The following is a 12,107-nucleotide window of genomic DNA, read 5'->3' on the forward strand; positions in this document are numbered from 1 at the left end:
CCTACTCTACACGATACATATGCACGTTTGGAGCGCACTCTTCGACACTTTGAGCTTATCTGGCCAGCACCTAAACCGTGTGTCTATGCTTGCTTCTGCCTGGTCACAGTCCCTTGACAGCCAGGCAAACCATCCTCTGTGATCCCTCGACACCACGGATCGTCTAGCCGAAGTGGAACAGTGTCTGCTTCTTGTTCTTATTGCCTTTCCTCTTTCCACCCGCGCCATCTTCAACCGTTGGTGTTGTGGAGCCACTTGCGCCAGCACTTGGCGCCCCCCAAGCCTGGTTGACTGGCGTGTTTCGACCGCTGTTGTCTCGTCGCAGACCTAGACCTGTGTACCCAGGGCTGAAGATGGTGCTGGTTGGCTTAGGTGCTGCCGGCAGGGCGGGAAACCCGTCCGAAATCGCCTTGTTGCTCTTGTTGGCCAGTCCAGTCGATGAAGCAGCGCGCGAGGGTATGGGCGACACGCCGGTGCTGCGCACAGGCACAGGCTTGGAGGATGAGGACATCCATGGTGTCTGGCCCGGTTTGGCTCCAATGCCGCCGCCGCCGCGACTCGATGAACCTGCCGCTGGCAATGCTGGGAACGAACTGTTGCCTGATGACGTAGTCGACCAACTTGCCTTTCGATTGGCTTGCGAACGCTGTGACTGTGCTGTCGAGCTCTTGAGTTTCAGCACTCTCGATCCTCCACTAGTTGCAGTGCCGCCGTTGAGCGCGAGCCCTGTTGCCGAGCCAGGCAATGACGGGTAGTCCTCGTTGATTGCTTTCCAGTCGCTCCAAGCCTTCAGCAAGCCCTCCCGCTTGCTTTGGATCTCGAAGATGTCGGCCAGCTCCTTCACTAGCTTGCCCAGCTCCTTGGAATCGTTGTCGAAAAGCGCAAACAGTCCTTCAATGAACTGCGCTGGCGAGACCTTGGAGTTACGGTACGCCGATACATCAGCGCGGAACTGCTGCAGCTTGATCTGGTCGTTGCGCAGCATGTTCGTTGCTCGCTCGGTGACGGCGTTGTGTCGAAGAAGTCGCGCTTGGTCTTGGGGAGTCTGCGGTACGCTAGGTTGCGAATCAACGCTCAGCTGGCTGACGCTGTTCGCGATGTCATTTGCGGCCGGTCGACTGGGTCGTGAGGCGGTCTGAGTAGCCGGTGCAGATGCATTGGGAGCCGGTCGCGCTGCAAATGCTTCGCCAGGCGTAGGAGCTGAGAGCTGACCGCCGAACGTGCGACCCGTTGCTCCGGACTGCTGAGCTTCGACTTGTCGCTGGAACGCGAGCTCTGCGCGGCTGAGAGTTTGCGCAGAAGACGCGGGCAGTGCCTCCGCGTTCGGATCTCTGCCTCGCCCACGAGCTCTGCCACCTTCCCGTCTCCGGTCGTCTCGTCTTCCGTGCTCCTGTTCGTGTGGTGCGCGGAACTGGAATCCAGACATGTCCACCCGCCTCGCATCCCGGAGAGCATCCTTGGTCAGGCCATTTGGATGCGACTCGATCTGATGGGCCTTGAGATCCATTTCAGAATCAAACACGACAAACTTCTTCTCCAGGCATTCCCGGTCTGGACACAGGAAATGATCCTTCCGGAAGTGCTGCTCGAGCGAATCGTAGTTGACGTAGTATTGCTGCTGTCGGCCGCCATCTTGGCGGTCGCAGATGTGGCAGCGTTCGTGCTTGTCTCGGCAATGTGTGTACAGCTCATCGTCTCCGTAGAAGCGCTGACGACAGAAACCGCATTCAGGGTGTCCCTTGAACCCGCTCTGATCGATTGCGCCCGGATTGTCATCACCGAACTTCTGGTGCTTGCGGAGGTCGGCAAAGGAGAAGAGCTCGTGCTCGTGAGTGAAGACTTTCTTATTTCTCGTACACAGGTCGCTAGACGCAATCAGCATCTGGCTAGAGCAAGAACTGGACATCAGGGTACTGTCGATACTTACCACATAACCTTGCCGTGCGCCGTCTTTGTATGGCGATGCAAATCCGGCCAGCCCAAGCACGCAACATCACACTCGCTGTCCGGGCAGTTGTACTGCAGTAGCAGTCTTGTGTCCTCGAAGATGTCAGGGTTCTCGAACCGGATTCCTAGGTTATCGTCGGTCTTGAAGAAATCGCCCGGGGAGAACTCCTGGTAGGGCTTCTCGTGATTGTCAGTGAGTACGACATGGTCAGACTCGGTCCTACAGTGCGCGCAGGCTTTGGTCTTGTACAGTGCTCTCATTCTAATCGAGCAGATGTGGCAGCTCCTGTGGTTGCATGGCGCGACGGCGGTATGCTGAACAGGCGAGGCGCAAATGAAGCAGACCTCTGCATCATCATCGTCGTCGTCCACCGCCTCCTCCACAGATGGTTTTGCGGCCGCGGATAGCGCTTCGCTCCGCTGTTCTCCTTCTACTGCAGGCGCTTTGCCCTTTTCTGCTGCCGGCCGTCCCCCGCGGTTGTTTGCGCCGTCCCCTCTCCCATGACCCCCTCGTCCGCGACCAGCTGCGGAGCCACCTCGTCCTCGTCCTCGGGCGCCCGAGTTCTCGTGTCCATCCTCACGCCCAGAATGTGCTCCTCTTCCACGCCCTCGGCCTCTTCCCCCTCGCCGCGCTGGGCTGGTAGGTCCCTGTGAGTTCTCTTGAGCTCCAGTATCGGCCATCGCGGGGTATTCGTCTGCGGTGAAGCTTCTGGGGTGTGCTATGTGCAGGCAATTGAAGTGCCAAATGGTACAGAGAGCAGGAAGATAGGTGCAGTGAAGACAACACGGAGAATTGGGCGGCGCAGGCCAGCGAAGGCGGTTATTAAAGCGTGGTTGTGACAGTGAGAGTTTGTGAACGCTACGAGGATGACGCTCTTCTGCAAGCGAATCAATGACGGGAAAGTTGGCCCATGCGCAGTGTCAGCCACAAACGGATAGCCTCAAACCAGTCATGGGGGGTGACTCAGGCACGCATTGGGACCTGGTGCTGATGATTCGAAATGAGGAATCTGCATGGTGTGCCAAAGGGAGTGCTGATGAATACACACAGGTGGCGTCCGAAAGACATCTTCCACGCATGTCAACCTCGGCGTTTGCACGTCACATGCTGTGATGGTACGCGTATTTCTTCGGTGCGACAGAGCGCACAAGATGACCTTCTTACAACGCCAGCAATGCATACCGTCTATACACCAAAAGATACGTCTCAGCCAAGGCTGCTCGAGCCCCCCGTGCTCTCCTTCGCCGCATCTTCCTTCTTCTCGTCTTCCTTCTTCAAAATCATCTCTCCCTTTGCATCCCTCGGTATCCTCGCCCACCCCGTCTTGAACCGCTTCTTACTCGCATCGAAGCGCGGGAAGGCATGCGCTTCCGTATTCAGCACGATCTGGTCGAGCGGCAGGACATCGTCGGGCCCGAAGAGGAGGTAGAAGTACTTGAGAGTTTCGGCCTGTGCATCGTAAGCATGGTTCGTAGTATAGAGACAAAAGAGTGGACCTACCAGCCAGAAGCTTTCCATGTTGTCCCTGCTCGGCGGCGGGACCTTTGTCACGTCATTCACAGAGGTGTAGCCACCGCCACCCTCGATGGCAGTGTGGTTCTTGAAGGCCGAGAACATCTCCCACCCCCATTCTCTATACATCTCGTCTCCAGTAATGCGCCACATGTAAAACAGCGACTCTACGGTCTCAGGTCGTTGGAGGTTGTGCGCATCAGCCGGTTTGATGATGAAGTCCTTCTTCCACCCTTCTCCCTCCGGCGTATCAGCCTCCAACTCCGTCTTGGAAGCGAGCACCTCTGTATGGTACATTTTCGGCTCGTCGTCGAGCTCGAAGTGTGCGATCTCTGGTGACAATCCAGTGGCAGTGGAGCGGTACATACCCATGCAGGTCTTCATCAGCTCGCGCGCGAGCAGCATGTTCTCTTCCTGCGCTTTGCCCCAGGAAGGTAGCTTTTGGGCGTCGGAGAGCGAGAGGCCAGAAGTCTGCGCGAGAGCAATGGTGCCGGGCATGAAGCACACCAGATGGTCCATTTTCGGGTGCAGCTGTCCGTCTAACCCGCCGGGACGCTCGGCAAGGACTGTCAGGTGGGCGTCCTTTGTGTAGGCGAGGAGGTGTTGCTTCACGCCTCGAAGGGTCTCGTCCCACATGTCCAAGTAGATGGGCTCTTGCTTCTGAGTCTGAAGGTATTGCTTGATGAGATACTCGTAGTAACTATCTCCCCGAGAGCCCAGGCGAATCTCGCTGCCCCTGAAGGTGCCACGATCAGCGTAGATGAAGATTGGGACGAGTCCGTCTTTGGCGCCGTTGTCGTCGACGACCTGCATCACCTTCTCTGCTTTCTCCCAGTAGTGCGATTCTCCCGTGAGGTAGGCGAGGTATTTCATTTCGAGCTGCAACGTGGTCGCTTCGGCGGTCGACGAGGCGCCGCCGTCGGCGTGCGAGGCTTCGCCTTTGCTGTCCTTGAGACGCACACTGGCCCAGGGGATGCCAGATGGAGACTCGTAGGCGCCCATGAGGCGGTCTGCGAGGTCGGTGGCTTTCTCAAGGAAGAGGTCCTCCTCGTTGGAGTTGTCGGGCTTCAGCGCAGGGAAAACATCCTGCAGGTAGTGCGCAGACAGCAGTCCTCCGAGCATTCGTATTGTGGTCTCAAAAGTGTTGACGTCCTGGTCCTTGTCGTAGTCCAGGGTCGTCGAAACCCACTCGCGCGCGTGCCTGAGCTCCCTGGTCAGGTTCATGAGCATCATGGTGTCCAGCGCATCGACGATGATCCAGCCCAGGCCATTGGGCTCTGCCATGTATCGACCGTTCTTGGAGACGGGGTGGTATTCGTCGTAGCCCCACCCGTGCTCCTCGTATGCGTTCCAGCTGAGCAGGAAGGCGTCTTTGACTTCCTGTCTCCTCTTCTCCCAGACTAGGGCTTTCCTGCTTGCTGCGCTTCCACCGAACCAGCTCCTCCCAGCGCCCAGTCTTGCAGCTGGAGACTGGCTCGAGCGCGGCACCACCATCCAGTACAGGAAGCCCAGCGCCAGCAGTGCGATTGTGGCCAGGCCCTTGTTGCTCCTCACGAATCCCCTCTTCCCCCTGCCACCCCCGTACCCATATCCCGCAGGCTTGTCCTTGTACATCGGCAAGCCTTTCTCGTTCCCCGTGACCTTGTTCCAGACATTCTCCTCGAAGCGGCGTGATGCAGACTCAATGTTGCGCGGGACAGCGAAGGACATGTCGGAGTCGTGGAGCGCCTGCCTGGTAGCCTCGACGGCCTGCTTGGTCGATTGCTTGGTCGACTCGACGGCCTGCGAAGTGCGCGTGGCGGCGTTCTGGAGGAGCGAGAAGGCCGAGGGCGCTGCTTTGGATGCTTTGCTGCGGAGGTTGAACGGGTCGCGTGTTGTGTACATTGGCGACGCGTGGGCCGTCGTAGCGTGTCAGGGCCCAAGGCTAGCTCATGGTTCCACCTCCGCGGTTGCTGCAGTCTCGACCTTGTGACGAGGCCGGAGGACGCTGACTTGTATGCTTCCGAGTCGCCAGGTGGCACATGCACAGTAGCTCCCTCCCATCCCAATCGAGACGACAGGGGTGTGCGGAGATGCGGTCGGACATCACATCACAGCCTCCTTCACCACCAACCACTTTTAGACGCTGACCAGGTTGGCCCACGCGGCCTCCACAGTCCACACAGCCTCGCCCTGTGGCGAGACGCTGTAGCTACAGGAAGAAGAACACGCACGATAAAGCTGCTCAGAGTGAAGCACGGGGGAAGCTCAGAAGTGTTCAGTAGATCCTCCCGTCCCCATCATCATTACCACGTCGTGCTGGCGTCATTGATCGCCAAACATGGCCCTGTGCGCCGAAGAGCTGCGCTTTTTGTTCTTTGTTTTCTGTCCCCATCTTCCTCTGTACAATAGCTACCGTTGCAAGCGCACAGACTCGGACGGACCAGCTACTGGCAAATCAACACCAAGCTTGCACAATTGGTTGCGCAGAGCAGAGTACGAGACAGCGTCAGGTGCAAGCTTCTTGGAACCACAGTCGCCATGAAGCACCTCCAGCTCACCCCCGGCGAAGGCACCAAGCCCCTGAAAGACGGCGCGTCCGTCCCTGCTGCATTGCCAGAAGCCAAAGAGACCAAGCTCCACCCGGCAAATGCACCCGACGCCTCGACTAACGCCTCGCTCTTCTTCGTTGGAACAGCGACTACAATCCTAGAGTGGGAAGGCCTGCGCATACTCACAGACCCCAACTTCCTCCACGCAGGCGACCACGTCCACCTCGGGCCCGGCGTAAGCGCAACGCGGAAGACGAATCCAGCGATCGATTTGGAAGAGCTCCCTCACATCGACGCCATCCTGCTCTCCCACTACCACGAAGACCATTTCGACAAGCTTGTTGAAGACAAACTCTCCAGGAGCATTCCCATCATCACCACCCCTCATGCGCATGGCTGCCTGACCTCCAAGGGCGCCGACTCCTTCACCAACGTGCACGCCCTCGACTTCTGGCACGGCCTGATGATCGACGTCAAGCCCAAATCCGTCACCACCGGCCCAACGCCCAGCCTGAAAATCACAGGCATGCCAGGAAAACACATCCCACCGGGCCCTCTCGGCGCCGCAAACGACATCCTCGGCGCCGTGCCTCCCACCAACGGATGGATGATTGAGCTGGGCTACTCGTCGCCCAGCGCCGCCAATGCAGACGAGTTCAGCAGCGGGTACCGAGCGTACATCACCGGCGACACGCTGATGGTGGACGAGCTCAAGGAGATACCGGAGCGCTACAAGGACCACAACATCGACCTGATGCTGATCCATCTCGGCGGGACCACGATCCCCGGCCCGAGCATGCCGCTGCTGATGGTGACCATGGACGCCAAGCAGGGCGTCGAGCTGATGCACTTGATCGACCCGGATGTCACGATCCCCATCCACTACGACGACTACGACGTCTTCCTGAGTCCGCTGGACGACTTCAAGAAGGCCGTCGAACACGCCGGGTGGAGCGGGAAAGTAGTGTATCTAGACCGCAAGGACCAGTACAAGTTCCTAGTCAAGCAGGAAGCGGACAAGGAGCAGCAAGGGCTCGCGCAGCTTCCAGAAGCCAGTCGAGGAACAAAGTAGCATTGAATGTGAACACGAACCCAGAGTGAATTTCCCGTTCCACCACGACTTTCCCCCCCGCCTTCTCACTCCCCCCCTCTCAACCACCCCCCAAGGACCACCAACCGATCCTCCGTCCTCCAGCTCCCCCCAATAAAAACCGCCTCCCCCTTCCACTCAAACACACCCCTCTCCTGCACCCCACACCTGCGCATAACCGCGCGACTAGCCGGATTCCTCTCGTTGACAACAACGCGCATCCACACGCCCTCCCAGCCGGCCCAAAACGCCTCGCCCTGTTCGCTTCGAGCAGCGCCCAGCACGGCGGTGATGGCCTCGGTGGCGAACCCGCGACCCCATGCGGCGGGCAGGAAGGCGTAGGCTAGTTCCACGACCAGGGTGCTGGGTTCCCGGGCTGTGGGGATGGTGAGGTGCGGGGGGAGGGCGAGGTGGTTGTCTGTTGTGGGGAGGAGGGAGATGACACCTATGAAGGAGGGTTTTTCCTCTTTATTGTTGCTGCTGTTGTCGTTGTTGTCGTCGTCGTCGTCGTTGTTGTTGTTGTTGTTGTTGTTGTTGCCGTCGTCGTCGTCGTCGTCGTTGTCGGCGGCGGCGTCTTTGTCGTGGGGTTGAGAGGCCAGCGGGAGTCGATGTACGGCGTACGCGATTCTAAACCTCGCCTTGTCTCCCGCGTCCACGGTCTCGTTGGTGCGAACTGGTGCGGAAGGGAGGAGGCCAGAGATTAGTTTCTGTGTCTCGGAGAGTGTTTTGCTTGGTGGGTGGATGCTAGATCCCAGTATGTCAGCTTGTGCGTGTATATAAATCTCCTATATCCTGTATACTATGTCCCGTATACTATGTCCCGTATACTATGTCCCGTATCCCGTATCACGTATCGTCGCGTCGACGGTGGGTGATTGACCGAGTAGAAGGAATGCAAACGTACCTCCACGCCATACTCGCTGCATTGCTCCTCCACTCATGAAGCCAGCCCAGCTCCTCACTGCCTTGTTCCGCGCTGGTTAGGAGCGAGAGGCGCAGGCGGGGGGTGTGGAGAAGGGGATCCATAGTTTGGTTCTATTCTCCGACTTCAGACCCTCTATCTTCTGGAATGTATATCGGTAAACGAATCAAGACCACACGACTGTGGTGTTTCACTGTCGATACGCGGATCTAGGTGATGTTGGGTGATGTTGGGTGATGTGTGGTTTTGTACCGCAGCTGTGTTTGGCGGACTAGGTGTGAGATTCAGGCCCTCCGCGCCCTACCATTGCTATCGAACCATTGCGGCCCAAAATGGAGTGTAGATGCGTTTCAGACACGGAAAAATACCGTAGAGGGCGTGGAACGGGAAGTGCGCTGCCGCTCAGGGTGGGAGGTGCGCCCTGTCGCGCGATGGGATGTGAATGTGTGATGGTGGGTGGGCGTAGGGCGCGAACACGAATCGACATGACGAACCACCTCGATGACATGGAGTTTGGTAGGCGTTGCCTAAGGAGAGGCGTTCGGGGGTAAGGAATAGATAATGCTATCAAAGCTATATAATCAAGAATTGAAGGAGTGGTCTCATGCCTGGTATCTTCATATGTACGACTGCCGTGGCAAGCGGCAGGGACAGCGCGGCTGTCCGGGTTTCCAAAAAAAAAAAAAAAAAAAAAAAAAAAAAAAAAGAACACATTACTTGGTCCATCGTGCCATCACGCTAGAACCGCCCTGCGGGACTGCTGAAGTTCTTGACGTCCCTGTTCACGTCGTCGTCAAACCCGGCCCGCTCCATCAGCTTGGTGAAGGTAGTTGTCCCTGAATCGCACGTTGCTCTGTTCTCCCGCATCCCCGGCGCCTTGGGCGGCGCAAGGAAACTCAGGTTCGGCGCTGGCATCAGCACGTCGATTGTCTCGGTGCTGTCCTGGCGGTCTGGCGGGGGAGGACGCTGTTCCATCTCCGGCTCGCGTCGACGGTGGCTGCGCGAGGACCTGCTTGTGCGGCGCTGCGAGGGAGCGCGCTTGGGCGTGAAGGTTGGCGTTTTGTAGGGATCGCGGTCGCTGCTGCCAGCACGGACTGCCGGAGCTGGGCGAGCTGGGTTAGGGTTGGCGGGCAGGCCGGGGCCGTTGGTGAAGCCAAAGTTCAGCTTGGGTGTGCGGTCCCACATACTCCTAATCCGTGGCGTGAGACCGGTGCCTACGGTGGGCTTGCTCGGCATGCCGTTCGAGACCATGCCCGTGTTGGAGTTGTAAGAGTTTGGCGAACGGTGGGTAGAGTGCGACGGGCGTCTGATGAAGTCTACTCGTGCGGCGTGCTCGGGGTCGTAGATTGGGTCGCTGATGTGCCGGGCTACGTGGCCAAAGTCCCCAGAGTACTTCTTCTCGCTCTGTGATTCGCGGCGCGTGTTGATCAGCCACATGAGACCGATGGCCCCCAGGGCACCGATGACGAGACCGGGGAAGAGGCCAGCTGCAAAGGACTTGCCGTCGAAGCCCTGCTTCACGGGCACAGGCGCTGGGCAGCCGGAAGTCTGCGACGAGGACGCAGGCCTCGTGGGCGATGGTGTCGAGGTGGCCGACGAGGTGGGTGATGGACTTGTGTCGTCTTTGGAGCACATGCCGCTCTTGCATGTGTAGCCTAGCGGACAGCACTGAGTGCCGCACGTAGGGAGCTCTATGCCGGCTGTGTCGGAGAGGTGCATCTGGTTGTCAGGATGCAGGGTGGCGTTGAGCTGTTTGACGTCGCAAGTGATGGGCTGGATGAAAGCACAGTCTGCGCCGGCAGGGCAGCAGATGACGGACTGCACGTCGGCAGTGTTCAAGGACATGCACGTCGAGTCTGTGGGACAGCAGAAGTCGGACGGGAAGCTGCTGCCGCACTGTTGCAGGCCCTGGACGCCGCCACATGTTTGCGCCTGTCGAGAGAAGAGGGTCGATGCTTGGGCTGGTGTGACGGCTGAGGTGAGAAGGAAGAAGACGGACAGCCTGGACAGCCTGGACAGCCTGGAAGCAGTGGTCGAGGAGGGCATGGCGTGGATGTGTGAGGAGCTGAGCGAGCAATTACAGGCGTGTTGAAGGGGGTGGAAAGACAGCTCGGGTACCAGACTCGACAGAAGCGAAGAAACGAGAGAAGTGAAGAGCAAGAGAGACGAAGAGACGAGAGAAGTGAAGAGACGAGAGACGCAGAGACGAGAGACGCAGAGACGAGAGACGCAGAGACGAGAGACGCAGAGACGAGAGACGCAGAGACGAGAGACGCAGAGACGAGAGACGCAGAGACGAGAGACGCAGAGACGAGAGAAACAAACAGCGCGGAGACAGGAAGCGGTTAGAGAAGCAGAGAAGACGAAGACGAGTTCATACATCAGGAAACACAGCGTGTCCGCCGGTGGCAGCTCCCGCGCGCACCTGGGCGCTCTCGTGGCCAGCCATGTTGTGGCCCAGGGCTCCAGAACAGAGCGGTGAGGCGGCGAGTGGACGACAGGCCGTGGAGGAGGGCTGCAGGTGGGGGTCAGTCACGTAGGGTCGCGTTGCAGAATGCGATGCTCGACGTGTGGTTGTATGGCTGTGCGGTCGCGCGCAGGTGGGCGGGTGAAACGCGCACGGGCGGCTGTGTGCTGTTAGCGCGCCGTCGTGCGCCCGTCGTCCCCCCGGCGAGAATTGTTAGCCTCGCCTCTTGCTCTGGCGGCCCTGCACCTTCGGCCTGGCCTTGCTCTCACCACCCACACGACATGACGGTTCTGCGGTGCCTAGCCAGACGGCCCGCCGCCACGCCTTTCCGGGCTGCGGCCTCGGCTGCGAGCGTATGCGTATGCAGACCCCCGATGCTGATGCTGATGCTGATGCTGATGCCGATGCTGATGCTGATGCCGATGCTGATGCCGATGCTGATGCTGATGCTGATGCTGATGCCAAAGCGAATGCCAAAGCGAATGCGCGTCCGAGACTGACGGCGCCTTAGAGAGCAGCAACACGACAAACAGCAGCAGCACCGCCGCCCGCCCGCAGCCTCTACACCGTCCCCACGCTCGCCAACCACGACCAGCTCACGGCCAATGGCGTCCCCGGCCTCTTCTCCAAGCAGGCCTTCCGCACCGCCTACACGCAGTACCAGCAGCACATCATCGACGAGCTCAACGACTCCACCGCCGGCACCCCGTTCGAGGGCCAGGACACCAAGTCGCTGACCATCGAGTTCGCCCGCGACCCCACCAGGGCCTACGGCTTCAACCTCGCCAGCATGGCCTTCAACAACCACTTCTTCTTCCGCGGCCTCAACACAAACCCAGACGTGCTCTCGGCGCCCCCGTCCGACCTCGCCATCCAGATCAAGCGCGACTTCTCCTCTATGGACACCCTGCGCGCCACCTTCCTCGCCACCGCAGAGGCCATGTTCGGCCCGGGCTTCGTCTGGCTCGTCCAGACAAAGGACACGGAGCTGGGCAGCTTGCGCATCCTCCCCACCTACCTGGCCGGCTCGCCGCTCTCGGGCGCCCACTACCGCCGCCAGTCGCACGACCTGAACACACACAACCCCGACTCGTACGCCGCCGTCAACAAGGTCGGCAAGTTTGGCCACGCCGCCCAACACGACGCCCGCCCCAAGAAGCCCCTGGGCGGCGTCGACGTCGTCCCGCTGCTGTGCGTCAACACCTGGGAGCACGCCTGGCTGCACGACTACGGCGTCAAGGGCAAGGCCGCCTACCTGCGCGCCTGGTGGGACAAGATCGACTGGGACGTGGTCAGGCAGGGCGCCACCATCTCGCCCGTCGAGAACAGGAGCAACCAGTTCATGTACAAGTAGGCGAGCCCTGTTCACGGCATGTAGCATAGATGTACAAAATCGCCCCAGTCTTGCGCTTGTCACCAGGTTCCATTGCAGTCAGCATGTGGTCCCCGTGTTTGAGCAGCCCGAACGCAGCATGTAGTGGTTGCGTGGGATGCTACCATCACTCCCCTGCACACATGGACAGAGAGGCCTCACCACCCCACGAACAACAACCACAACCACAACCACCTCATCGACAGAGAATCCATTAGATAATGACATCTACTACAGCCCAGCCCCAGACAATCCAAGACCGTGG

At 59.3% G+C, this 12,107-nt stretch overlaps 6 protein-coding genes across 6 annotated transcripts, besides 5 other annotated features; 2 read left to right on the top strand and 4 right to left on the bottom strand.

The window, feature by feature from the left end:
* Positions 1-163: 163 nt before the first annotated feature.
* Positions 164-2,628, bottom strand: EKO05_0008399 (RING-type E3 ubiquitin transferase; the record flags this gene model as incomplete). The annotated part of the gene is made up of 2 exons (XM_038941338.1): positions 164-1,865; positions 1,928-2,628. The coding sequence occupies 2 exons, from the start codon at positions 2,626-2,628 to the stop codon at positions 164-166; spliced, it is 2,403 nt and encodes an 800-aa protein (XP_038796842.1).
* Positions 2,629-3,154: 526 nt separating this feature from the next.
* Positions 3,155-5,344, bottom strand: EKO05_0008400 (Mannosyl-oligosaccharide 1,2-alpha-mannosidase; the record flags this gene model as incomplete). The annotated part of the gene is made up of 2 exons (XM_038941366.1): positions 3,155-3,397; positions 3,449-5,344. 2 exons carry the CDS (start codon positions 5,342-5,344, stop codon positions 3,155-3,157), a joined length of 2,139 nt encoding a protein of 712 aa, XP_038796843.1.
* A 636-nt stretch (positions 5,345-5,980) lies between these two features.
* EKO05_0008401 (uncharacterized protein) lies at positions 5,981-7,063 on the top strand (the record flags this gene model as incomplete). The annotated part of the gene is made up of 1 exon (XM_038946515.1): positions 5,981-7,063. The coding sequence occupies one exon, from the start codon at positions 5,981-5,983 to the stop codon at positions 7,061-7,063; it is 1,083 nt and encodes a 360-aa protein (XP_038796844.1).
* A 65-nt stretch (positions 7,064-7,128) lies between these two features.
* EKO05_0008402 (uncharacterized protein) lies at positions 7,129-8,107 on the bottom strand (the record flags this gene model as incomplete). The annotated part of the gene is made up of 2 exons (XM_038941320.1): positions 7,129-7,825; positions 7,986-8,107. The coding sequence occupies 2 exons, from the start codon at positions 8,105-8,107 to the stop codon at positions 7,129-7,131; spliced, it is 819 nt and encodes a 272-aa protein (XP_038796845.1).
* Positions 7,550-7,664: a tandem repeat.
* Positions 7,870-7,936: a tandem repeat.
* Positions 8,108-8,676: 569 nt separating the features above from the next.
* Positions 8,677-8,712: a tandem repeat.
* Positions 8,713-8,741: 29 nt separating this feature from the next.
* On the bottom strand, positions 8,742-10,385 carry EKO05_0008403 (uncharacterized protein; the record flags this gene model as incomplete). Its single annotated transcript, XM_038946516.2, has 1 exon — positions 8,742-10,385. The coding sequence occupies one exon, from the start codon at positions 10,383-10,385 to the stop codon at positions 8,742-8,744; it is 1,644 nt and encodes a 547-aa protein (XP_038796846.2).
* A 366-nt stretch (positions 10,386-10,751) lies between these two features.
* Positions 10,752-11,824, top strand: EKO05_0008404 (Superoxide dismutase; the record flags this gene model as incomplete). The annotated part of the gene is made up of 2 exons (XM_059637294.1): positions 10,752-10,829; positions 10,982-11,824. 2 exons carry the CDS (start codon positions 10,752-10,754, stop codon positions 11,822-11,824), a joined length of 921 nt encoding a protein of 306 aa, XP_059493277.1.
* Positions 10,844-10,932: a tandem repeat.
* A 178-nt stretch (positions 11,825-12,002) lies between the features above and the next one.
* Positions 12,003-12,037: a tandem repeat.
* The last annotated feature ends 70 nt before the right edge of the window (positions 12,038-12,107 follow it).

Source organism: Ascochyta rabiei, chromosome 14 (assembly GCF_004011695.2).
Source record: "Ascochyta rabiei chromosome 14, complete sequence".
Taxonomy (NCBI): Eukaryota; Fungi; Ascomycota; class Dothideomycetes; order Pleosporales; family Didymellaceae; genus Ascochyta; species Ascochyta rabiei.